The sequence below is a fragment of the Carcharhinus amblyrhynchos genome, chromosome 16 (genome assembly GCF_965287045.1).
Source record: "Carcharhinus amblyrhynchos chromosome 16, sCarAmb.v2.hapA, whole genome shotgun sequence".
Classification (NCBI taxonomy): Eukaryota; Metazoa; Chordata; class Chondrichthyes; order Carcharhiniformes; family Carcharhinidae; genus Carcharhinus; species Carcharhinus amblyrhynchos.
The window spans coordinates 5,440,874-5,467,957 of NC_137339.1; the positions used below are offsets into that span (position 1 = coordinate 5,440,874).

At 43.4% G+C, this 27,084-nt stretch overlaps 1 protein-coding gene across 2 annotated transcripts in view; it reads right to left on the reverse strand.

Annotated features, from left to right (window-relative positions):
• Positions 1-27,084, reverse strand: part of uqcc1 (ubiquinol-cytochrome c reductase complex assembly factor 1) — a 98,626-nt gene that overhangs the window by 7,785 nt on the left and 63,757 nt on the right. For both annotated transcript variants that reach the window (XM_080204610.1, XM_080204608.1), the window contains 2 exons: positions 9,740-9,817; positions 6,291-6,404 (listed from right to left, as the gene is read on the reverse strand). In XM_080204610.1, the coding sequence (XP_080060736.1) occupies positions 6,291-6,404; positions 9,740-9,817 (192 nt within the window). The remainder of the gene's footprint in view (positions 1-6,290; positions 6,405-9,739; positions 9,818-27,084) is intronic.

Genomic DNA, 27,084 nt, shown 5'->3' on the forward strand with positions numbered 1-27,084 from the left:
GCATAAACTGAAAACAGACTAGAGAGGAAGACTTATGTTTATCAAATGGTGTTCACAATCTCAGGATGACCCAAAGTGCTTAACACTCGACAAAATACTTCTGAAGTGCCATCACTGCTTTAATGTAGGAAACCCAGCAGCCAGTTGGCACACAGTAAACTCCCCCAAACTGCAATGTGATAATGACTAGATAATGTGTTTTTTAGGGAGGTAAATATTAACTAGGGCATTGTTCCACTTTGAAATAGAGCCATGGGATCTCTTGTGTCTTTACAGCTAATCAGGTCTTAAAGGCGCAGACAACGTGAGTGGAGATAGCATTAAGCATAGGTTAAAGGGATGTGAATTGTCTCCAGACAGGACAGTAAGTGAGATGTTACAAGCCCAGGCAAGTCATGGGGGTTACAAATAACATGACATGAACCCAAGATCCCGGTTCAGGCCATCCTCATGTGTGCGGAACTTGGCTATCAGTCTCTGCTCAATGACTCTGCGCTGTCGTGTGCTGTGAAGGCTGCCTTGGAGAACCTTTACCCGAAGATCAGAGGCTGAATGCCTGTGACCACTGAAGTGTTCGCCAACAGGAAGAGAACAGACTTGCCTGGTGATTGTCGAGCGGCCACCACCAAAATGGACCCCATCAGTCTCGCAGCGGACACAGAGGAATTCATTAGGTGAATGAGGCTGCAGGAGTTCTTCCAGAAACCCCAAGAGGCCAAAAAAGTGTACCAACAACTGAACAACGAGGAACACTACAGACAGTTACCTGCAGATCTGACCAAAGAACACAACTGTCAACTCAACTCTCTGCTCAAGACCTTTGATCTAGACCTGCAGAGCACCCTCCGTGCTCTCATCCCACGTACTCCCCACGTTGGAGATCTCTACTGCCTCCCAAAGATACACAAGGCAAACACACCCGGCTGTCCCATCGTATCGGACAATGGGAGCTTGTGCGAGAACCTCTCCAGCTACGTCGAGGGCATCCCGAAACCCACTGTACAAAGAACCCCCAGCTTTTGTTGTGACACTACAGAACTCCTACAGACTTCCTACAGAAACTCAGCACACATAAAGCAGTTGAACCAGGAATACTTGTCGTCACAATGGATGTCTCGGCACTCTACACCAGCATCCCCCACGATGATGGCATCGCTGTAACTGTCTCAGTACTCAACACCGATAACTGCCAGTTTCCAGATGCAATTTTACAACTCATCCACTTCATCCTGGGCCATAATGTCTTTATCTTCAACAACCAGCTCTTCACCTAGACACACGGAACAACCATGGGGACCAAATTCACACTTCAATATGCCAACATCTTCATGCACAGGCTCGAACAAGACCTCTTCACCACACAGGACCTTCAACCGATGCTATATACTAGATACATCGATGACATTTTCTTCCTTTGGACTCATGGTGAACAATCACTGAAACAACTATATGATGACATCAACAAGTTCCATCCCACCATCAGACTCACCATGGACTATTCTCTGGAATCGGTTGCATTCTTGAGCACATGCATCTCCATTAAGGACGGTCACCTCAGCACCTCACTGTACCGCAAGCCCATGGATACCCTCACAATGCTCCACTTCTCCAGCTTCCACCTTAAACACGTTAAAGAAGCCATCCCCTACGGACAAGCTCTCCATACACACAGGATCTGCTCAGATGAGAAGGATCACAATAGACATCTCCAGACGCTGAAAGATGCCCTCATAAGAACAGGATATGGCGCTCGACTCATCCATCGACAGTTCTAATGCACCACAATGAAAAACCGCACTGACCTCCTCAGAAGACAAACACGGGACACGGTGGACAGAGTACCCTTCATCGTCCAGTACTTCCTCGGAGTGGAGAAGCTACGACATCTTCTCCGGAGTCTTCAACTTGTCATTGATGAAGATGAACATCTCGCCAAGGCTATTCTCACAGCCTACTTCTTGCCTTCAAACAACCGCACAACCTCAAACAGACCACTGTCCGCAGCAAACTACCCAGCCTTCAGAACAGCGACCATGACACCACACAGCCCTGCCACAGCAATCTCTGCAAGACATGCTGGATCATCGACATGGATGCCATCATCTCACATGAGAACATCATCCACCCAGGTACACGGTACAAGCTCTTGCAACTCGGCCAACATTGTCTACCTGATATGCTGCAGGAAAGGATGTCCCGAGACATGGTACATTGGGGAGATCATGCTGATGCTATGAGAACAGATGAATGGACACCGCTCGACAATCACCAGGCAAGACTGTTCTCTTCCTGTTGGCGAACACTTCAGCGGTCACAGGCATTCAGCCTCTGATTTTTGGGTAAAGGTTCTCCAAGGCAGCCTTCACGACACACAACAGCACAGAGTCACTGAACAGAGACTGATAGCCAAGTTCCTCATACATGAGGTCGGCCTCAACCAGGATCTTGGGTTCACGTCACGCTATTTGTAACCCCCATGACTTGCCTGGGCATGCAACATCTCACTTACTATCCTGTCTGGCAAATGGAATTTAATGTTGGCAAGTGTGAGGTGGTCCACTTTGGTAGGAAGAATGGTAGGAAGGACTATTACTTACGTGGCGAAAAACTGCAGCAGGCGACGGTGCAGAGGGACCTCGGGGTCCTTGTGCATGAGTCGCAAAAACCCAGCTTGCAGGTGCAGCAGGTGGTCAGGAAGGCGAATGGGATGCTGGCCTTCATAGCGAGGGGGATTGAATATAAAAGTAGGGAGGTCTTGCTGCAGCTGTATAGGGCATTGGTGAGGCCGCAGCTGGAGTACTGTGTGCAGTTTTGGGCGCCGCACCTGCGCAAGGATATTTTGGCCCTCGAGGGAGTGCAGAGGAGGTTTACTAGGCTGATACCGGAGTTGAGGGGATTGAGCTATGAGGAGAGGCTGAATAAACTAGGCTTGTACTCGTTAGAGTTGAGAAGAATGAGGGGAGATCTCATTGAGACGTATAAGATGATGAATGGGATGGATAGGATAGAGGTGGAGAGACTCTTCCCGCTCAAAAAAGACAGTAGGACTAGGGGGCACAGCCTCAAGATAAAGGGGAGGCGGTTTAGAACGGAGTTGAGGAGGAACTTCTTCACTCAAAGGGTGGTGAATCTCTGGAATTCTCTGCCCGTTGAAGTGGTGGAGGCTGCCTCGCTAAATATTTTTAAGAAGCGGGTTGATGGGTTCTTGATAAGAGAGGGGATTAAGGGTTATGGGGAGAGGGCGGGAAAGTGGAACTGAGCCACAACAGATCAGCCATGATCTTATTGAATGGCGGGGCAGGCTCGAAGGGCTAGATGGCCTACTCCTGCTCCTATTTCTTATGTTCTTATGTCTGGAGACAATACACATCTCTTTAACCTATGCTTAATGCTATCTCCACTCACATTGTCTGCATCTTTAAGACTTGATTAGCTGGAAACAATCGCATTCTAATCAGTATTCTGTAAACAGAGTGTGTGCCTTTATACGCCCTGTTTGTGATCAGAACTCCCTACTTACCTGACAAAGGAGCAGCGCTCTGAAAGCTAGTGGCATTTGTTACCAAATCAACCTATTGGACTATAATCTGGTGTTGTGAGACTTCTTACTGTGTTTACCCCAGTCCAAAGCCGGCATCTCCACATCATCTCGTGTGTCTGCCAGAGATGATGGAGGGCACCTGAGTTTAACATTTCATCTGAAAGACAGCACCACCAACAACGCAGCTTTCCTTCAGTACTGCACTGGAATGCCAGCCCAGATTCCGGTGTTCAGGTTCCTGGAGTAGGACTTAAAACCACAATCTTCTGACTCAGGGGATGGGAAAGCTACCCAGCGGGCCCACAGCTGACACAAAAGCATGAACAGAAACGTGAGTTCATATTTTCTCCAACGCATTTGTATTGAATGCCATAGGGCAGCTCACGTTGAATTTTAACCCTTAATCATTGAGTAAGCATTTTATCAAGATCTTAGCTCTTGTTTGTTTGCTAACTGGGATATCCTAAGCCACAGATCAGCATTATCATAATTTGAAGCTTACAGTTGTGCTGGCCTGTTTGCCTTTGAATCAATAGAAACAACTCATTGGTTAGAGCAGTTATTATATACTGTCCAGATAAGCACAACTTATTTTGGGACATGAAGAACATGTGAGGAGAGCAGAAAAGAGTCATTTGGCTAATACCAGGGAGGAAATGCTTTAGGATATGGTGACATAGTGGTTATACTGTTTGGTTCATAATCCAGAGCCTAGACTCATGACCTGGAGATATAAATTCAAATCCCACCAAGGTAGTTAGGGAATTTATAGTTAATTGATTAAATCCAGGATTTTAAAAATACTAGTAATCAATAATGGTGACTATGAAAGTAATGGATTAAAAAAATCTAGTTCACTAATGTTCTTCAGTTGTGTTCCAAAAGGTTATTCACCATCATCTTTTGAAGCACAATTAGTGATGATCTGATCAGCAATGCCTACATTCCATCAATGAATTTAAAAACTAGCATCAAGAAGGTTAAGAGGACATCCACTAAGAAATTCAAAATCCTGAGAGGTCTTGATAAAATAAACCGGAAAGAGCCATTTTCATTGGCAGTGAAAGGTCAACTTGAGGGCATCAATTTAATGTTACCACTAAAATAATGCCGGGAGAGATTGACGACTTTGCTATCATCTGCAGCGTGTTGTTAAGACTATGTAATAATCCACCTGAAGCAGAATCGATAATGGCTATAAAAAAGAAAAAAAATTAAAAGATTTTATGGGTTTGGTGAAAGCACAGGGAAATGGGAGCATGTAGGTAACTCTTTCAGGAAGCTTCCATAGGAGCAGTCAGTTGAATGACCTCCTACTGTAAGGAGCAAACCACATGGTTCCTTGAGCCTGCCCCAACATTCAATATAATGACTGATTTTCTGCCTCAACTCAACTTTCCCGCCTGTTCCCCACATCCTTTGATTCCCAAAGATACCAAAAAATCCCTCTATCACTACTCTGAACATATTTAACAATGGAACTTATGTATTCTCTGGGGCAGATAGTCCCAAAGATTCGCAATTTTCTTAGTGAAGAAAGGTCTCCTCATTTCAGTGCTAAATGATTGCCCCTTACCCTGTAACTGTGCTTCCTGTTTTGGATTCCCCAGCTAGCAGATACAAATTCTTAGTGTCTATCCTGTCAAGTCTCTTCATAATCTTGTATGTTTTATTATGAAGGCCAAACTTTACAAGGTATTCATGTTATTTATTCTTCCTCTAATTTAAAGTGAAATACAATGTCCTCAGTGAGGGGATGAGAGATCATATTAAGCTCTGTTCAAAGATAGGCCTCTGTGATTTGGTTGTCATGGGGAAAGAGACCCAGGCTGAAACCTATTGAAAATCAAGAGCTAATTTTCATATCTTGGCACAAAAGAGGGGAAGCTGGTTTTCTACTCAAGGGTACCGAGACCAGGAGAGGGAGACAAAAACAGTTGCTGTTGTGAAAAGTAGAGAAGAAAACTGCTTTGTGTTAACCACCAAGCAGAATGCTGGTGAGAGACTGTTGTCTGTTCAAAGAGGAGCGGCTTGGGGAGATTAAGGATTGAGGACTTGTCGGAATGGGTCTTACTGCTGGACGCTCAGAATTCTGAGCGGAACAACTTTCAAAGGGACTTTGGAAGATTTGCCCTGATGCGACAGAAAGGAGGGAGCCTACTGAAAAGCTGAGAAGAATGTGGCACTTGATCTTCAAGGCTACGTAGCTGCTGGGAGCGTGGCATAACATATAAATCGGTCATATAGTATTTCAGTTGTGTTAGTCAATGTGGAAGTACCTTCTCTTCAGTTTGATGTATTGGATGTCTGTTAAGTAATGTTTAGTCTATGTTGTTTTTAGCTCGTTTGTTACAACAGAAATCTTAAAACACAAAATTTCACCACATGATTCTTAATGTCAGTTGCTGGGAAATTCATTTCTTTTTGAAAGCTTTCGGTATTAATGGGAATTGTAACAGTTTTAAAGAGATCACCTCTCATTCTGCCAAACTCCAGAGATTACAGACCCAATTTACTCAGCCCTAATCATAGGCAATCCTTTCACTGCAGTAACTAATCTAAGTGACCCTTTGCAATATTGCCTCCAAGGCAAGTCTATCCTTCCTTCGATGTGGAGACTAAAACTGTGCACAGTGTTCCACCCATTGTTTCATCGACACCCGATAAAGTTAAAGCAAGCGTTGAAGTGAAATTTTGATTCTGTAAAACATCATGATTACTTGTTCAATTTTGCTTCACTATTGCTGACCTGTTTGCGTACATATTCCACCATTAGCTCCAACTGTCCCGGGTCCTCACACTGCTTATTGAAAAGGTGTCGCCAGAGAGATGCAGCTAACACACGGTCGTCTGATAAAATTCCCTGAAAGGAAATATAATGAAAGAAGTGTCTGTCAGTGACAACACATGGCAGGGAAAAAATGAGTGCTTTTTTCTGTCAACCTATACTCATTTTAGAAAGTAAGGGATGACTATGAGCCAATAGGATATTGTAGTCAGGCTTGCGCACCCACCTCTGGAATATAATTCATATCAGAGCACATATAACTTAACAAATGTCAAAACTTGCATTTAAATCCCTTAATAATCCCTTATCTTGAAATATCATTAATTGTTTCATTCAATGTGGTTAACTGCTCTCGTGAGTGAATAGGGTTGGGAAACAAATGTTGGCCTTGCCAGTGACACTCACGTCACAACACTGTAATCATTCCCTAAATAAATAATGGGATTCATTGAGGCTGGAATGTTGGTTGAAAGCATCCCATCCAAGCACCAATTCTTCCAGTAAGTGTTTTGGCAGGATGGCTTTTCATGGAGGGAATCTGTCATGTTCAGTCCTTAACCAGACTCAGCAAATACTCTTGTTTTCAAACACTCCCACATGACTAAATGTGGTTGATTCTCACTGCCCTCTGAAATGGCTGAGCGAGCCACTCAGTTCAAGAGCAATTCGGGATCAGCAATAAATGCTGGCCAGCCAGCAGCAGCCACATCCTACGAACGAATATAAAAACAAAAAGAAATTAAAAAAGAATAATGTTCTTTTAAGGTGTCAGCTGTGACTCAAGAGGTGGCACTCTTTCACCCAAGTCTGCAGCTTGGAGATTTTAGAGTAATGTAAGCACAGTATTATTCTCAACACTTCCAGTGCAGTACTGAGGGAGGTGAGGCATTAAACCATGGCCACATCTGCCTTCTCACTATCTCCAAGAAGCAGGGGAGTTTTCCCTGCTGTCCTGGCTAATACCTATCCCTCAACCAACCTTTAAAACAGAATAACTGGCCATTATCTATTGACTGTTAGTGGAGGCTTGCTGTATGTCCACTGACTATTGCACTTCAACACTGAAAAAGTAAACATCTCGAAATGTCCTGTGACCATGAACCCACAACCTTCTCAGTCAGTAAAGCTATCACTGAGTCAAAACACACACACAAACAATGAAACAAAAAGATCAGGGTGCTGAATAGAGAAATATATTCTACATATAAAAATGGAGAAATACACTCAATGTCCAGCAGATGGTATAAGATTCATTGCACCATCCTAATGCTGAGAAAAGTTACCACACACATGACATTTCCATTCATAGAACAATACTACTGGCAAAAGCCCAAAATGATACTAGTTTGTACCGTGAAGCCCCTTGCACAGGGAAATAATCAGAACACCCCTCAAACATATTCCGTGGCCACAGAGAGAACAGGACCCACAGAATGGGATCAGGATCCACTCATTTTTTCCTCCTCAGTTCTTGGCTCAAGGAAGCAGTATAAAGAAAGCAAGGAAATGTATAAGTGGTATTTCATGAGATTACTTCCAAATAAGACAAACCAATGCCAAATGATTTTGGTTTAGAAACACAGTGCAGGCTTGTTCTGAACCAGGTTTTTTGATGGAAGTGGTATTATTTTAGTACTTTACAGTTAAAGTACACATGAAGTTTAAATGGCAAGAGAGAGGAGGTCATAGAGGTCACATCAGGAGGGAACATCCATAATCACCAAGATATAAACAGAACCAGGGACCATCTATATAAGATGGTTATTAATAAATCCAACAAGCAGTTCGAGAGAGCCATCTTTATCCAGGGAGTGGTTAAGAATGTAGCATTCCACACACTGAACAGTTCAGATGCAATGCAAGAAACAATTAGATAAAACAGATGAGGGAGGAAAAGAAGGCTGATAGGATGGGACAAAAGAAGATCGGAGGAGGTTCACGTAAAGCATACATACCTGCAAAGAACAGTTCAGTTTCTCTGCTGTAAATATTTTGCAACCAGCCATATTATAACAGCCCATTGCTCTGTGCAATAAATTATGCAAAGCATAAAAAGCATTCATTGCATCTTAACCTCTAAACTAAGAGCAAACAAAAGTACTCCAAGTCTGTGCCGATCATGTTGCCAAAATTAAACTAAAAAACTTCTGCCCTTACTCAGTCCGTATCCCTTTATTTCCTCCCTATTCATGTACCCAGTCAGACACCTCTTAAATGTTGCTAATGTGCCTGCTTCCACCATCTCCTCTGACAGCGCATCCGAAGCACTCACCACTCTGTGTGAAAAACTTGCCTCGCACATCTCCCTTAAACTTTCCCCTCTCTCCTTGAACCTGTGCTCCCTTGTAACTGACACTTCCACCCTTGGAAAAAGCATCTGACCATCCACCCTGTCTACATTTCCTATAATTTTAGACCTCTATCAGGTTTCCCCTCAGCCTCCATCTTTCCAGTGAAAACAATCCCAGTTTATTCACCCTCTCCTCATAGCCAACATCCTCGATACCAAGCAACATCCTGGTGAACCTTCTTTGCACTCGCTCCAAAGTTTCCATGTCCTTCTGATAACGTGGTAAATGGCAGGGGTCTAAAATTCATTGCCTAAAAGCATGGTAGAGACAGAAAACTTCATCTCGTTTAAAAGGTGCTTAGATGTGTGCCTGAGTGTGTACACTGCAGGGCTACAGAACAAATGCTGGGAAGTGGGACTAGGCTGGGACGCCTTTTCCCGCGACATAACATTTCTACGATTCATAGATAAACTAAATATGAAGTTTATACTTCATATTTTCTCATCCACAAGTTTCCTTACCTCCTTTGTAGAGATTCTAACTTGCTGTCTAAACACATTCATGCCATACTATCTCACTGAAGTGGTTACTCTTCATTTGAGAGTTTGAATAGAAAGTTGCATAGGAACATGAGGTTGTTCAGCCCCTTCAAGCCTATTTGGCCATTCAATCGGATCTGCAGCTCAACTCCATTTACCCACTTTAGCTCCATTTCACACAATATTCCTCTCTTGGCCAATCAAAAATCTATCAAGCTCAATTTTGAAATTTTCAGCTGACTTCTCTTAAACTCAGCAGCATTTTGAAAGAGCGAATTCAAAACTTCACCACTCTTTGTAAAAGGAAATATTTCCTGACATTGGCCCTGAATTACCCAGTTCTAATATTAAGGTGTAAGGATCAACCCCTCTTTGTCCAGTGCATGGGGATCGACCCCTCTTTGTCCAGTGTGTAAGAGGATTATTAAGGTGGCAAACCCGGGCAGGCAGCCACCACCTGGGCACAGCGCCATCTCGCGGGCACACCATCGCCACCTCGCGGGCACACAATGAACGTACAAACCTTCAAATTAAAAAGCCCCAGCCAAGGGCCAGGACTTCAAGGAAATTCAACACTCACCTCATCATATCCAAAAATCGCTGCATAGAAGTTTTCCGTCATAACTTTTATATTCTCTTTCAACACAATGGATTCAATCTGAGGGCATAAATGGGACCATAAGTTAATGTTTGGCAATTATTTTATACATTTTCTTTAGTGGAGAGATCTGACTAGAAGTAAACAGACATCGTGATATGGTCAAATCAGGATGTACACAACAACAGGTTCCACATGTCCTGAAATGCTTACCAATAACTGGTTGCCTTACACCATGTACTGCTCGAGTATTGTACAAATGCCATCAAGAACTTGCTGGGCTGAATGGCATGTTTCTATCCCATATATTCTGTATAATACATTTTTCTTTTATTGCAGCTTTGCAGCACTCACCAGCCTTTCGTTTTTACCTTGCCCCTTCTCCATAAGTGAAAAAACAAAGACACACTGTATACTTCACTGGGTGAAATGAAGAGGTATCACAGAGGGATCACTGACGCATAGAAAATCGGAGTAAGCCCAGTTTGCATATATTTCAGACATGGGCAGATGTTCTTCCCATGAAAGGTGGTGTTCAAAGCTGAGGATTAACTTCTTTGCAGTGAACGAACAGACCAATGCCAGGGGAAGGTGGTTATGATGCTCCTCACTCAATGTCCTTACTCATACAGAAATAACGTCAATCCTCTTACTCCCCACATCAGTTCCAAATCAGACCAACCTCACACCTCAACTTCTAGCTGCAGATCTTCCATTTCACATTTTCTTCATCTTTGAAAGATTGTAAAGTTGGGACAGTGCTCGGGGGATGTGCTAAAAGGTGCTGGTGGTTCTACAATGCTGCTGCACGTTCCTGCAACATTATTTTTCCTCCAATCTAATTCCTCTCTTTTAAAGGCTTCGGCTCCTGCTGGAGACATGATTCTGTGAGCACAGGAGTGTCACCTGACCAATGTTTTACTCAACGTTAGTTTCCAACTCAAGTCATCATTGCAGCTTTGCAGCACTCACGGTGGCACAGTGATTACTGCTACTGCTCCAGCCAGCGATGTCCCCATCTCATAAAATGAATTTAAAAGAATAAAGGTTCCCATACCATTCTCCCATTGATCCATATCCACTGGCAAGAAAGGAGGATCATTCTCCATTGTGCAAGTGGGGTAAAGATCCTTATCCAGTGGGTAAAAGGGGAGATCCCTACTCACTGGGCAAAGAGGAGTTGATCCCTACGTACTGGGCAGAGCAGTTGATCCTTACACACTGGGCAAAGTGGGGTTGATCCCCGTGCACTGGACAAAGAGGGGTTGACCCTTACACACTGGGCAAAGAGGGGTTGATCCTTATACACTGGGCAAAGAGGGGTTGATCCTTACTCAGTGGGCAAAGAGGGGTTGATCCTTACTCAGTGGGCAAAGAGGGGTTGATCCTTACTCAGTGGGCAAAGAGGGGTTGATCCTTACTCAGTGGGCAAAGAGGGGTTGATCCTTACACACTGGGCAAAGAGGGGTTGATCCTTATACACTGGGCAAAGAGGGGTTGATCCTTACACACTGGGCAAAGAGGGGTTGATCCTTACACACTGGGCAAAGAGGGGTTGATCTTTACACACTGGGCAAAGAGGGGTTGATCCTTACACACTGGGCAAAGAGGGGTTGATCCTTACACACTGGGCAAAGAGGGGTTGATCCTTACACACTGGGCAAAGAGGGGTTGATCCTTACACACTGGGCAAAGAGGGGTTGATCCTTACACACTGGGCAAAGAGGGGTTGATCCTTACTCAGTGGGCAAAGAGGGGTTGATCCTTACACACTGGGCAAAGAGGGGTTGATCCTTACTCAGTGGGCAAAGAGGGGTTGATCCATACACACTGGGCAAAGAGGGGTCGATCCTTATACACTGGGCAAAGAGGGGTTGATCCTTACTCAGTGGGCAAAGAGGGGTTGATCCTTACTCAGTGGACAAAGAGGGGTTGATCCTTATACACTGGGCAAAGAGGGGTTGATCCTTACTCAGTGGGCAAAGAGGGGTTGATCCTTACTCAGTGGACAAAGAGGGGTTGATCCTTATACACTGGGCAAAGAGGGGTTGATCCTTACACACTGGGCAAAGAGGGGTTGATCCTTACACACTGGGTAAAGAGGGGTTGATCCTTACTCAGTGGGCAAAGAGGGGTTGATCCTAACACAGTGGGCAGAGGGATTGATCCTTACACACTGGGTAAATGAGGTTGATCCCCATGCACTGGACAAAGAGGAGTTGATCCTTACATACTGGGCAAAGAGGGCTTGATCTCTACTTACTGAGCAATGGGAGTTTTCCCCAACCACTGAACAAATGGAGGGCTCCCAGCTCTGCAAAACAACAGGGAGTTGGGATTTTGTCTCGTGATGTAATGGAAGACAAATAAAAAGAATTCAGATTTAAGTGCCATATTCCGAGGTTCCACTTTCCTGATTTAGTAAATCCTAATACTGTTTGTGCAGAATAGGTTCCAGGTGCAGGTAAGGAAAGGATCCAGCTATTGGCAGTTAAACTATCGACCTTTTTTTAAAGAAAGATATATACGAAAAATCTGAAACCTCGGAAGCATGTGCTAGTCACCTTCAGGCAAATGTAGCAAAGCCAAAGAACACAGTAAGTTCCCTGATAAGTGAATATTTCTGTCATATTAATATTCACTGAAAACCCAAACCATTTGCTATCTAAACTGGTTATATTCCTTCCTGTTAACTCAGTACTGTCCTTGTGTAAATTTCTAGTGCAGTTAAGCAAACAGCTCAATGTGGATTATACATCATAACACTGTTTAACGCCTGACTGTTTGTCCTGAAACATATCCCACGTGGCTGTTGAAATAAGTAAATTCCTGGCATCCCACCAATATACAGCAAGTTAAAATTTTATATAAAAAGATGTCTGAAATTGCTTACAGAAAAGTTTATAAACTTTTTATTGGACTTTACAATGTGTATCAGAGTTAGCTCTGCCAGATCGCAAACTTAGCACTTCACCACAAATCACACCAGTAAATCTTACTGTCCAGCAATGGTGGCTTTGCCTGTCACCTTACAGGAACAGTTCAGGCAACTTGTGCTATTGTAAGTGCAGAGCAGGCTGCCTTCCATAAACCAGTGTTAAACTCCATGTGTCAGTGCCTTAAACGAGCAATTAAAGGATATCGCAAAGATCCAAGGAGTCTTGAAAACCCCTGGTCTTCTTGTTTGCTGCCGTGCCCTCCCACACTAATAGCAGCAGCTTTATTCATGTATCCTTTCTGCCTGTGAGTGAAACAGACCCTCCCCTACCAACATCACCCCCCTGCCCCCACCAACCTGCTCCCCCCCCCCCCCCCCCCCCCCCCACACACATCCCTCAGACCAAGGCGTGAGTGGTGCAGAAGGCAGGCTGGAACACATTACGAGTTGAACGCAAGTAGTAGCTGGAGTGCCAACCTCCAACAAGCAGGGAAAATATTGCCTCATTAAATAAACTGACAAAATAAAAGAGCAGAAATAAAACACAGAAAACCAGCTCTTAAAGAAAGCACAATTAAGTGCGAGAGGAAAAAAAAATCCTTTTAGCCCTGTGATAATTTGTTCAAACTGTTTACATTTATTGTGAAACATTCCACAGAAACATTGGACAGAATTTTCAAATGCCCATGCACTGAGGTCAGGTGTGTTTTGAAAATATGACATGTTAATGTGGCAATGCCTCCAGAACATGATGAAATTTTCAAAGCCAACACAAGAAGGGAGGGGTGCAGGGGAGACAGTAATCTGCTCGCCTCCAATTACCTGCCCGTTAAACTCATGGATGAGCTTGTTAGTGGGCTGGAAAGGGCCAGCAAAAAAATTTCACAGCAGTGAACAGGAAGGGCAAAGGATCTTGGCCACATTTGTGCACAGTTGTTGGGAGTAGAGCAAGGAGCCATCATGTGAAATAAAGACAGAAAGTGCTATCAGCATCTGTGGAGAGAGAAAAAGAGTAACGTTTCAACTCCAATATCACTCTCCTTTGTTTGTCTCCTTCTAACAGTTATAAGTTACTTTTGATGGGCCTGCCTTATATTTAGTTAATCTTTTTCTCCACCTTAGTATGACATTAAAACTATATTCTGTTCCCTCTCCTTTCCTTCTCCCCTATGTACTCTATGTTTTGGCTGTATGGTGCACAACAAACAATACTTTTCATTGTATCTCAATACATTTGGCAATAATAAATAAAATCAAATTAAATCAAAGAAGTTTCTTGATGAAATTGGTTCAGATTCATTCGAATCTGATGCTGCCAGACATGCTGGATTTTCCAGCACTTCGTTTTTATTTCAGATCTCTAGTATCCTTAGCATTTGCTTCCATTTTAGAGCTATTATGTGATGTTGCTGCTAGAATAAAGTGCTAGGAATAAAGAAAAGGTGATTCAAACTGTTCAAGTAATGGTACCCAAGACCTTATGAATAACTATTAAACTACCTGTACACGCCATGAGGCTGATGGCCCTCCACACACCTGCCTGCTCCAATCTGCAGGGCAATAGCAAGCCCCACCATGGCTGCTGTCTTTGCGCATCGAGTTCCACAGCCTCTTCCTTTCTCCAGGCATTGTCCCACCACTAACTAGTTACTGAGCTTGCCTCCAAGGCAATTAGAAGCTTTGCATATTGAAATAGCGTCACATTGCCAAGCCAGGCATGGCATGGGATCAGGACCCAAAAACAATGAAGTCTCAGGCCCAGATTGAAAATAAGTCCACTATCTAAATTGTAGCAGCTCCTTAGTATAACATAATACAATCAAAACTAGAGATCTTTGTGTCCTTAGTGCCAAATTCAGGGGTCACAGGACAAAAGCTGAACCTTAACCCAAGGGGAACTATTAACAACAGTGGATCACCCACAAAACTGTTACACATTGGAGCTCTTTAGAATCTAGAGGTAAGAGAACGAAGAATAAAATGAGGGATCTTCGTAAGGTGACTTGTTTTGAAGAAAAAAACTGTAAATTTACAAGTTTAACCCTTTATTGGCAGAGTTCTTGAAGAGAAGAAACTTGCGATATAGCACCAAATAGAATCATTGAATCCTACAGTGCAGAAAGAGGCCATTCAACCCATCAAATCTGCACGCAGGCCCTATCCCCATAATCCCAAGCATTTACCCTAGTTAGTCCCCTTGACACGAAGGAGCAATTTAGCATGACCAATCCACCTAGCCCGTATATCTTTGGACTGTGGGAGGAAACTGGAGCACCCGGAGGAAACCCACGCGGACACGAGGAGAATGTCCAAACTCCACACAGTGACCCAAGCTGGGATTCGAACCTGAGTTCCTGGCATGTGAGGCAGCAATGCTAACCACTGTGCTACCTGTCAAGATCTCATGATGAACTCCACAGCCAATTAATTGTTTTAAATTGCAGTGGCAGTTATAATCATGCACAGCATTAGCCTACAAAAACACAGGTCACAAGGGACTTCAGTTATATGAAACAGACTCTCCCCACTGCCCTCCCCATGTCCCTCACACCAAAGGGTGAGAGGTGCAGAAGGCAGGCTAGAATACATTATGAGTTGAACACTAGCAGTAGCTAGAGTGCCAACCAGTAGCTGATTGGCACTCAGTTATGGGCAGCTCGTGGCACAATGGTTAGCACTGCTGCTTCACAGCGCCAGGGACCCAGGTTCAATTCCAGCCTTGGGTCACTGTCTGTGTGGAGTTTGCACATTCTTCTCATGTGTATGAAGGTTTCCTCCAGTTTTTTTATTCATTCATGGGACATGGGTGTCGCTGGCTGGTCAGCATTTATCACCCATCACTAGTTGCATGAGGGCAGATGAGAGTCAACCACATTGCTGTGAGTCTGGAGTCACATGTAGGCCAGACCAGGTAAGGAGGTAGATTTCCTTCCCTAAAGGACATTAGTGAACCAGATGGGTTTTTCTGACAATCGACTCCTCCCAGAGTCCAAAGATGTGTAGGTTAGGTGGATTGGCCATGCTAAATTGCCCTTTAGTGTCCCAAGATGTGTAGGTTAGAGGGATTAGTGGGCTAATTATATGGGATTATGGGGATAGGACTGGGGATGGGATACTTTATGGAGAGAATTGAGTATATATTTGAATGGGAAAGATTTGCTGAGCTATTGGAATAGAGTAAGGGAGTGGGAGTAATTGGGTAGCACTTTCTAATGGCCAACACAGGCATGGTCTCCATCTGTGCAGTATGATTCTATAAATAGGAGAAATGACCAATTAATCTGTTTTGGTGAAAGATATTCAAGGAAGAATGCTGGTCAAGACTTTTGGAGAACACTGTATTCTTTCAGCCGTGTCATGTGTGTTTTTCACATCCACCTGTTCAGCTAGTTTAACATTCTTCTGCAACAGATATGCCAACAGTGCACCTTAGTATTAACACTGAAATATCAGCATACATTATGTGCTCAAGTTTCAGAGTTGAACTTGAACCTATTCACCTTCTGGTTCAACGTGTGTAATGCTACCACTCAGCCAAGGTGATACTCAACATAGATGGGAAGTATAGGACTGAGCAGTGCTGACAAGGACTCTGCAGGAGATTGAGGAATGCAAAAGACAGGGAGTATCTATAGATCAACAATCAATCTTCCAGGAGACTGAATGGTGCATTGGGCTGACAAGTCCCTTGTGGAAGTAATGCACATATACGAAGTTCTATAGCTGCATAGTTAGAGTTTGAAACAGAGAGTTACACATTGGAGATTGGTGGACCTAACAACTGAATATATTTAAAAAGGTTTTAAGCTTGATGAGTTAAAATAATCAATACAGGTTTACGAGGGAGGGTTAGAAACAAAAGCCTCTATAAAAACAAACTGGATAAATGACCTGCAGTTATTCTCAAGTCTTGATCAATCTTTCGGCTTTTAAAAAAATGTACATATGAAACTTGACTAAAACAGTTGAAAGCGCTGAGGTCAGGAGCTCTTTGCGTTGTTTATACAGCTGTGTCAATTTTTGATTCCCAAACTTTGTCGACAAGTTTAGTTGAAATTTTCTAGATTAACTAAGAGACGTGCTTAAAAAAAGAGGGGTGCCTCTCACTAACAGCTTTGGTAAGAATTTAGTTCGCACCTCAAAACTCAGAGAATTCGATGACCTAAATTCAAACAAACATTAGCCATCTACTAATGGTTGCCATGTGTCTACACTTGTGCTGCCATCTGTATCAGGATGAGAGTTTGTTACCAGAATGTTTTAGAAAAGAGGAATTTGGAATTTTTCTTTTGATTTGCTTTCACTGAACAGCCTGCTGAGCCATGAGGAGCTTTCTTGGCCATTTTGCATTGCCATCGAGAAATGGAGACAGACAATAGCTTGCACTTATATAGCACCTTTAATGCAGTAAGAATTTCAAGGCAATTCACAGGGGTGTTAACAAAAATGTGACATTGAACCACATGAGGAGATATTAGGACAGGCGACCAAATGCTTGGTCAGAGATTTTTTTTTCCCCATTCGATTTATTGTCACATGTATTGGGATACAGTGAAAAGCAGCGTTTCTTGCGCACCATACAGACAAAGCATACCATTCAAAGAGTACATAAGAGAGAAGAAAAGGGTATAAAGAGAGATCAACCTAATATAAAGTAGGTCCTTATTCAAAGGTTTAATGGCAGCAGGGAAGAAGCTGTTCTTGAGGCTAATGTTACGCCGTTGTTTAAGAAGGGTGCCAGGCAAAAGGCAGGGAATTATAGGCCGTTTAGTTTAACGTCTGTTGTAGGTAAAATGTTAGAATCCGTCATCAAGGAGGAAATAGTGAGGCATCTTGAGGGGAATTGCTTGATAGAGCAGACGCAGCACAGTTTCGTTAAGGGGAAGTCATTTTATTGGAGTTCTATGAGGATGTGTCTAGGGCGGTGGATAGAGGAGAGCCGGTGGATGTGGTCTTTCTTGATTTTCAGAAGGCGTTTGACAAGGTACCTCAAAAGAGGTTATTGCAGAAGGTAAGGGGGCATGGAGTTGGGGGTAGGGTGTTAGCGTGGATAGAGGACTGGTTGTCAAATAGGAGGCAGGGAGTGGGGGTTAATGGGTGCTATTCGGATTGGTGGTTGGTGACTAGTGGAGTGCCCCAGGGGTTGGTGCTGGGGCCTCAGCTATTTACCATTTATATAGATGATCTGGAGGAGGGAACCGAGTGTATGGTGTCGAAATTTGCTGATGACACCAAGATTGGTGGAACGGCAAATTGCGCGGAGGGTGTGGAGAGTCTGCAGAAGGATCTAGATAGGCTGGGCGAATGGGCCAGGAAATGGCAAATGGAATTTAATGTTGGCAAGTGTGAGGTGGTCCACTTTGGTAGGAAGAATGGTAGGAAGGACTATTACTTACGTGGCTAAAAACTGCAGCAGGTGACGGTGCAGAGGGACCTCGGGGTCCTTGTGCATGAGTCGCAAAAACCCAGCCTGCAGGTGCAGCAGGTGGTCAGGAAGGCGAATGGGATGCTGGCCTTCATAGCGAGGGGGATTGAATATAAAAGTAGGGAGGTCTTGCTGCGGCTGTATAGGGCATTGGTGAGGCCGCAGCTGGAGTACTGTGTGCAGTTTTGGTCGCTGCACTTACGCAAAGATATTTTGGCCTTGGAGGGAGTGCAGAGGAGGTTTACTAGGCTGATTCCGGAGTTGAGGGGGTTGAGCTATGAGGAGAGGCTGAATAAACTAGGCTTGTACTCATTAGAGTTGAGAAGAATGAGGGGAGATCTCATTGAGACGTATAAGATGATGAATGGGATGGATAGGATAGAGGTGGAGAGACTCTTCCCGCTCAAAAAAGACAGTAGGACTAGGGGGCACAGCCTCAAGATAAAGGGGGGGCGGTTTAGAACGGAGTTGAGGAGGAACTTCTTCACTCAAAGGGTGGTGAATCTCTGGAATTCTCTGCCCGTTGAGGTGGTGGAGGCTGCCTCGCTAAATATTTTTAAGACGCGGGTTGATGGGTTTTTGATAAGCGAGGGGATTAAGGGTTATGGGGAGAGGGCGAGAATGTGGAACTGAGCCACGACAGATCAGCCATGATCTTACTGAATGGCGGGGCAGGCTCGAAGGGCTAGATGGCCTACTCCTGCTCCTATTTCTTATGTTCTTATGAGTCTTTTGGTAAGCGATCTCAAACTTTTGCACTTTTTTCCTGACGGAAGAAGGTGGAAGAGAATATGTCAGGTGTGCATGGGCTCTTTGATTCTGCTGGCTGCCTACACTGAAATATCAGCATACATTATGTGCTCAAGTTTCAGAGTTGAACTTGAACCTATTCACCTTCTGGGAAGTATACACTAGGTCATAGGATGGGAAGCTGGTTTGCATGATGGACTAGGGTACGTTCACAACCCTTTTTAGTTTCTTACAGTCTTGGTCAGAGCAGGAACCATACCAAGCTGTGATATACCTGGAAAGGATCCTTTCTATGGTGCATCTATAAAAATTGGTGAGAGTCGTAGTGGACATGCTGAATTTCCTTCGCCTCCTGAGAAATTAGCGGCGTTGGTGGACTTTCTTAACTTTGGCGTCAGCATGGAGGGACCAGGACAAGATGTTGGTGTTCTGGACACGTAGAAATTTGAAGCTCTCAACCATAGAGGTTAAGAAGCACCTTTAATGCAAGTTTATTCTCAACTGCCCTCGGGCAACTAGAGTGGGCAATAAATGCTGCCCAGCCAGTGATGCCCATGTCCCACAAATGAATTTTTAAAAAGCAGCTTGAAGGAGGGAAGGCTAAAAGACAGAGAGGTTTGGAGAAACAATTCCAGAGTTTACTGCCCAGCAAAGTTGCCAACTATGGAGTTATGAAAATCAGAATGCTCAAGAGACCAGAATGGGAACAGTGCATTGATTGGGTGTTCTGGGGTTGGATGAGGAAGAAGACTTGCATTCGTTACATAGATCCTTTCGAAACTAAAGGATGTTCCAAAATGCTTAAACAACTAAGGAAGTACTTTGCTTTTTGAAGTGTAATCATTGTGTAATGTGTAAAAAGGCAGCACTAATTTGTGTATAGCAAACTCAAACAATGAGATAATGGCCAGATAATCTATTCAAAGACAAATATTGATCAGGACACGGAGAACTCCCCTCTCTTCTTCAAAATATTATCTTGGAATCTTTTACAGCTACCTAAGGAAGCAGATGCGGTCATAGTTTAAAGTTTCATCTGAAAAATGACACCTCCAATAGTGCAGTACTCCCTCAGGACTGCACTGGAGTGTCAGCCTTGATTTTAGTGCTCAAGTCCTGAGTGAAAATTGAACTCACAAATTTATCAACTGAGCTTTAGCGCGGTATGATAGCACAGTGGTTAACACTGCTGCTTCACAGCTCCAGAGACCTGTGTTTGATTCCCAGCTCGGGTCACTGTCTATGTGGAGTCTGCACATTCTCCTTGTGTATGCATGGGTTTCCTCCGGGTGCTCCGGTTTCCTCCCACAGTCCAAAAATGTGCAGGTTAGGTTGATTGGCCATGCTAAATTGCCCCTTAGTTTCCTGAGAAATGTAGGTTAGAGGGAATAGTGGGTAAAATATATAGGGATATGGGAGTAGGCTTGGGTGGGATTGTGGTTGGTGCAGACTTGATGGGCCGAATGGCCTCCTTCTGTACTGTAGGGATTCTATAATCATGCTCCACAGAGATAGGGAGGGTGAGGTGTTGGAAGGGTTCTGAAAAAGAGGATGAGAATTTTCAAATCGACTTGTTGCCAGACTGGGTGCTAATGTAGGTGAGTGAGCACAAGGATAATGAACAAATGGCATCTGCTGCAACATGGGTACAGTGTTTTGGATATGCCCATGTTTATAGAGGGTGCAGAGAAGGTCAGCCAAAAGAACATAGCTTTAAATCATCTACCACCCCCTCCACTGAGATACAGCTGGTCACTTACATTTAACTTTAGAGAGAATTGGCCAGTCTGAGGACACAACCCACAGTAGGAGAGCGCTTAATTGGAAATGCTTAGAAGCTGACTGCGTTTGTCTTAATAACAAATGTTCCTCCAGGAGCTGACACAAGCAGCAGAAATGAGAGTTTTCAGGGGCCAGTTAGTACAATGAGTGAAAACATTCCTTTTGCGTTTGAGACAATGACTCATAACCAGCCCAGACCAAGACTGAAAATACCCCTTTGGGAACCAGCGGAAAGCCAAGTGAAAGGAGCTGGAAAGGCAATCCTCAATCCAGCTCCTGTTGGGCACTAGTCCACAAGCCCAACTGCCCGCAATCTGGCACTAACTGTCAGATTCACTTAGTGTGGAGATAAAGATGTTTCCATGGGAACAAGAAATGTTCAGTATCTTTTTGCACAGGTGCATTGCTGAGAAGGAGCAAAAGGAACTTCCAGTCTACATCTAACTTGTACTTGAGCTGCATAGGAAATGCCAGCAGTGAAAATGGACAAGTATTCCTTTCTACAACACTAGGCTGAATGATACCAAAAATAAATTCTAACAGGTTCACTGCCGTTCTGTAGTAAGGTCTGTTGCCAAGTTGGCAGTACAATCACAAACGACCAAGTTAATGTGGTCATAAATACTCCCATTTTAAACAATGCCACAACTGTGTAGTGTGCTACAGGGAAGCAACTTTTTGGAATATCTTGGTCCATATACAGTTTACCCAATGGCAGGAATGTTATAAGTGGTCTCTGTTGTTTTCTAAGCCATAGTACCAGCTTCATAGCACCAGGTTGAACATATCCAACCTTTGTAAATGTATATGATAAGCTATTTGTTTTACCACCCATTTATGTATTTGGTACATATTAGCCCAGATTTCATTTCTCCAATGTCATTGGTGAGTCCAGTGTTTACATAGCTCCTTTCACAATCACAGGTCTTAAAATCCTTTACAGTCAATGAAATACTTTTAGAACTGCAGTCACTGTCATGATGTAGAAAACACTGCACCCGATTTGCAGTAACTGGAATTTCTAGCCTATACTTTCCCACCCATCAGTTTCTTCTTCTCCTAATTCCACTTCACCGCTGAATGATTTCCTCACATTTTATCCTTATAGACTGGAAATTGGTCCTGTTTAAAGGCAATTAAAGTCAGGGATTTCTTAAGGGTATACTTCCCTTCCTTGTTTTTTTTCTAACATTTTACACCACTTCTTAAAATTATACCTGTTGCAAATACAAAACTCTCTAAAGCCCAGGGACACTTAATGACCCTCTCTCATTCTGATCCAATATATAACAGCAATATTGAGCTCAGCAAAAGCACAGGAAAAATGCAGAACACAGTTCTCAGAAGTGTTTGGGTCCATAACTGATCTTTCTGGTTGTGGAATCAGTTGCTCCCTAAGCTTTGGAATAACAGCAACTGCAAAGATTTGAAGACAGAGGCAGGGGACTGTAGAGATGCAGTGGAAGACATTTAAGGAGATATTTCATAATATTCAGCAAAGAAGCATTCCAGTGAGAAAGAAGACTAGGAGAAAGATGCATAAGTTGTCCTAACAAAGGGAGTTAAGCATAGTATCAAATTGAAAAAAGTGTGAAAACAAGTGGAAGGTCAAAAGATTGGACACAATTTAAAAACCGGCAAAGAATAACTAGAGCACTAATGAGGGAGAAATTAAATAGGAGAGAAAGCTAGCTAGTAATATAAAAAGATCTGCAAGTACTAAAAAAAAGTTAACAAGTGAGCATTGGTCCTTTGAAGAGCAAGTCTGGAGGATTAAAAAAAGTGAAATAAGGAAATGGCAGAAGTGAGTAAAGTTGTCATCTGTTCTAAATGTCTGATCCCTTATTCTGAAACAACAAATCCCAGATAGAGTTCCCAGGCAGGGCAACAGCCTCTCAGCATCTACCTCATCAAGCCCTCTCGGAATTTGATGTGTTTCAATGCAATCCTCTCTCATTCTTCTAAAGCTGAGGGAATAGAGGCCTAGAATGTCCTCAGATGGAACAGCCTTCTCATAGAATACCAAGTTCGGGGTCCTTGTGCATGAGTCGCAAAAACCCAGCTTGCAGGTGCAGCAGGTGGTCAGGAAGGCGAATGGGATGCTGGCCTTCATAGCGAGGGGGATTGAATATAAAAGTAGGGAGGTCTTGCTGCAGCTGTATAGGGCATTGGTGAGGCCGCAGCTGGAGTACTGTGTGCAGTTTTGGGCGCCGCACCTGCGCAAAGATATTTTGGCCTTGGAGGGAGTGCAGAGGAGGTTTACTAGGCTGATACCGGAGTTGAGGGGGTTGAGCTATGAGGAGAGGCTGAATAAACTGGGCTTGTACTCGTTAGAGTTTAGAAGAATGAGGGGAGATCTCATTGAAACATATAAGATGTTGAATGGGATGGATAGGATAGAGGTGGAGAGACTCTTCCCACTCAAAAAAGACAGTAGGACTAGGGGGCACAGCCTCAAGATAAAAGGGGGGCGGTTTAGAACGGAGTTGAGGAGGAACTTCTTCACTCAAAGGGTGGTGAATCTCTGGAATTCTCTGCCCGTTGAAGTGGTGGAGGCTGCCTCGCTAAATATTTTTAAGATGCGGGTTGATGGGTTTTTGATGAGAGAGGGGATTAAGGGTTATGGGGAGAAAGCGGGAAAGTGGAACTGAGCAGCAACAGATCAGCCATGATCTTATTGAATGGCGGGGCAGGCTCGAAGGGCTAGATGGCCTACTCCTGCTCCTATTTCTTATGCTCTTATGTTCTTATGAACTGAGGGGGACTAATATCCAGGCGGGGAAATTTGCTAGAGCCACTTGGGAGAGTTTAGTTCGACAGGCAGGTGGGACCCAAAGCAATAGGGAGATAGAAAAGAAGGTGGAGGAAGCATGTACGTTAAAGAGAGCATGTTAAATAGTAAAGAGAGCATGTTAAATAGTAAAGGAAGCATCAATAATCCTTGTACTACACAGGCCAGGCAAGAGCAGGGCAGAGAGCAAGGGAAGTCCAGATTAAACTGCATTTATTTCAATGCAAGAGGTCTGATGGAGAAGGCAGATGAACTCAGGGCACGGATGGGTACATAGGTAAGGGATATTATAGCAATTACTGAAACATGGCTAAAGGAGGGACAGTCCTGACTGGAGAGGGGGAAAAACTTGACCTCCTCTTGGCAAATAAGGAAGAGCAGGTGACAGAAGTGTTGGTGAGGGATCACTTTGGGACCAGCGACCATAATTCCAATAGTTTTAAGATAGCTATGAAGAATGATAGGTCTGGCCCAAAATTCTAAATTGGGGCGAGGCCAATTTTGATTGTATTAGACAGGAACTTTCACAAGTTGATTAGGGAGGTCTGTTGGCAGTCAAAGGGACGGTTGGTAAGTGGGAGGCTTTCAAAAGTGTGTTAACCTGAGTTCAGGGTAAGCACATTCCTTCCAGAGTGAAGGGCAAGGCTGGCAGAAGCAGGGAACACTGGATGACTTGGGATATTGAGACCGTGGTCAAGAGGAAGGAGGAGGTATTTGACATATATAGGCAGCTGAGATCAAGTGAATGCCTTGAAGAGTATACAGGGTGTAGGAGTAGAGTTAAGAGAGAAATCAGGAGGGCAAAAAGGGGACATGAGATTGCTTTGGCAGATAAGGCAAAGGAGAATCCAAAGAGCTTCTAGAAATACTTAAAGGGCAAAAGAGTAACTAATGAAAGAGTAGGGCCTCTTAAGGATCAACAAGGTCATCTATGTGTGGAACCACAAGAAATGAATGAGATCCTAAATGTATATTTCTCAACTGTTGAGAAAGGCATGAATGTTTGGGAACTTGGGGAAACAAATATTGATGTCTCGAGGAGTACATATTACAGAGGTGGTGGTGCTGGAAGTCTTAAAGTGCATCAAGATGATAAATCCCAAGAACCTGATTAAGTGTATCCCAGGACATTGTGAGAGGCTAGGGAAGTAATTATGGTTCTCTCGCAGAGATATTTGAATATCAACAGCCACAAGCAAGATGCCTGAGGATTGCAGAGTGGCAAATGTTGTACTTTTGTTTAAGGGCTGCATGAAAAAGCCTGGGAACTACAGGCTGGTGAGTTTAACATCTGTAGTGGGTAAGTTGTTAAAAGACATTCTGAGGGACAAGATCTACTGACATTTAGAGGGATAAGGACTAATTAGGGACAGTCAGCATGGCTTTGTGACTGGAATTGTGAGTCTCACGAATTCGATTGAGTTTTTTGAAGGGGTAACCAAGAAGATAGATGAAGGCAGTCAATGTTTTCTACATGGACTTTAGCAAGGTCTTTGACAAGGTACTGCATATTAGGCTGTCATGGGATCCAGGTGGGGTAGCCAATTGGATACAAAATTGGCATGATGACAGAAGAGGGTGGTTGTAGAGAATTATTTTTCAAACCGATTTGTAATCAGCAGTGTACTTCAGGGATTGATGGTGGGTCCACTGTTATTTGTTATTTATATTAATGATTTGGGTGAGAATTTAGGAGGCATGGTTTGTAAGAGTGCAAATGACACTAAGATTGGTAGCCATAATGTGAAGATGCTGGCTTTGGACTGAGATGGGCACAGTAAGAAGTCTCAACACCAGGACAGCAGCACTCCAAAAGCTTGTGATTTCAAATAAACGTGCTGGACTTTAACTTGGTGTTACGAGACTTCTTACGAAAATTGGTGGCATACTGGCCAGTGAAGAAGGTGATCTACAATTGCAAAGCGATCTTGATCAATTGGGCCGGTGGGCTGACGAATAGCAGATGGAGTTTAATTTAGATAAACGTGAGGTGGTGCCTTTTGGTAAATTGAACTAGGTCAGGACTCACCTTGATTTGATTTGATTTATTATTGTCACATGTATTAACATAGTAAAAAGTTTTGTTTCTTGCACAATTTACAAACAAAATGTACCGTTCATACAGGAGGAAATGAGAGAATACAGAATGTAATGTTACAATCATAGCTTGGGTGTAGAGAAAGATCAACTTAATGCAAGGTAAGTCCATTCAAAAGTCCGAAAGCAGCAGGGAAGAAACTGTTCTTGAGTTGGTTGGTATGTGACCTCAGACTTTTGCATCTTTTTCCCAACGGAAGAAAGTGGAAGAGAGAATGTCTGGGGTGCGTGAGATCCTTAATTATGCTGGCTGCTTTGCCTAGGCTGTGAAAAGTGTAGACACAGTCAATGGATGGGAAGCTGGTTTGCATGATGGATTGGGCTACATTCACAACCTTTTGTCACTCCTTGGGTAGAGCAGGAGCCATACCAAGCTGTGATACAATCAGAAAGAATTTCTATGGTGCATCTGTATAGAACAAAGAATTATAGAACAAAGAGATCTAGGTTCATAGCTCCTTGAAAGTGGAGTCACAGGTCGACAGAGTGATGAAGGCATTTGGCATGCTTGATTTCATTGGTCCGAACACTGAACACAGGATTTGGGACACCTTATTGAAGCTGTACAAGACATTGGTAAAGCCACACTTGGAATACTGTGTACAGTTATGGTCACCCTAATAGAGAGAGGATATCATTAAACTAGAAAGAGTGCAGAAAAGATTTACTGGGATGCTACCTGGACTTAATTGTTTGAGTTACAAGGAGAGGTGGATAGACTGGGATTTCTCTTCTGGAGCGTAGGAGACTTAGGGGTGATCTTATAGAGGTCTATTAAAAAAAAAAGGGGGCATAGATAAGGTAGATAGTCAACATATTTTCCCAAAGGTAGGGGAGTCGAAGACCAGAGGCCACAGATTTAAGGTTAGAGGAGAGATAGAGAAGGTCCGGGGGGCAACTTTTTCAGAGGGTGGTGAGTGTCTGGAATGAGCTGCCAGAGGCAGCAGTAGAGGCAGGTACAATTTTGTCTTTTAAAAATCATTTAGACAGTTACATGGATGAGTATGGAGGAATATGGGCCAAACACAAGCAATTAGGACTAGCTTAATGGTAAAAACTGGGCAGCATGGACAAGTTGGGCCGAAGGGCTCGTTTCCATGATATAAACCTTTATGACGCTATGTCACATTACTCAGATCAGTTGCCTACTCGGGCAAAACACCTTCTAATTATCCTCAAACATCTGTCTTAAAACATCCTATTTCTACCTCCTTCAACAGGAGCAGATATGTTTGCAATCTTCCTGTTTTAAGGAGACATTGTTTATTGTTTCAAAAAGAGGGTTTTGCATAATAAGGTGACCAATTAATTTAAATAAATTAATCAATTGCTTGTAAGGTGTTCAGGGTGGCTTTTTTGTTTACAACTAGGCATGCCAACACACATTGCTTTTAAAATCCCAACATCAGAAGTAAATCTTTATCTGAATGATAAATACTCCATCAATGTTTTTAAATTTTCAATTAACCCCCAACAACTTTTGGGTGGGATGGGGGGAGTTCCAGATTTCCATTACTCTTTATATGAAGAAGAGCTTTCTGTCA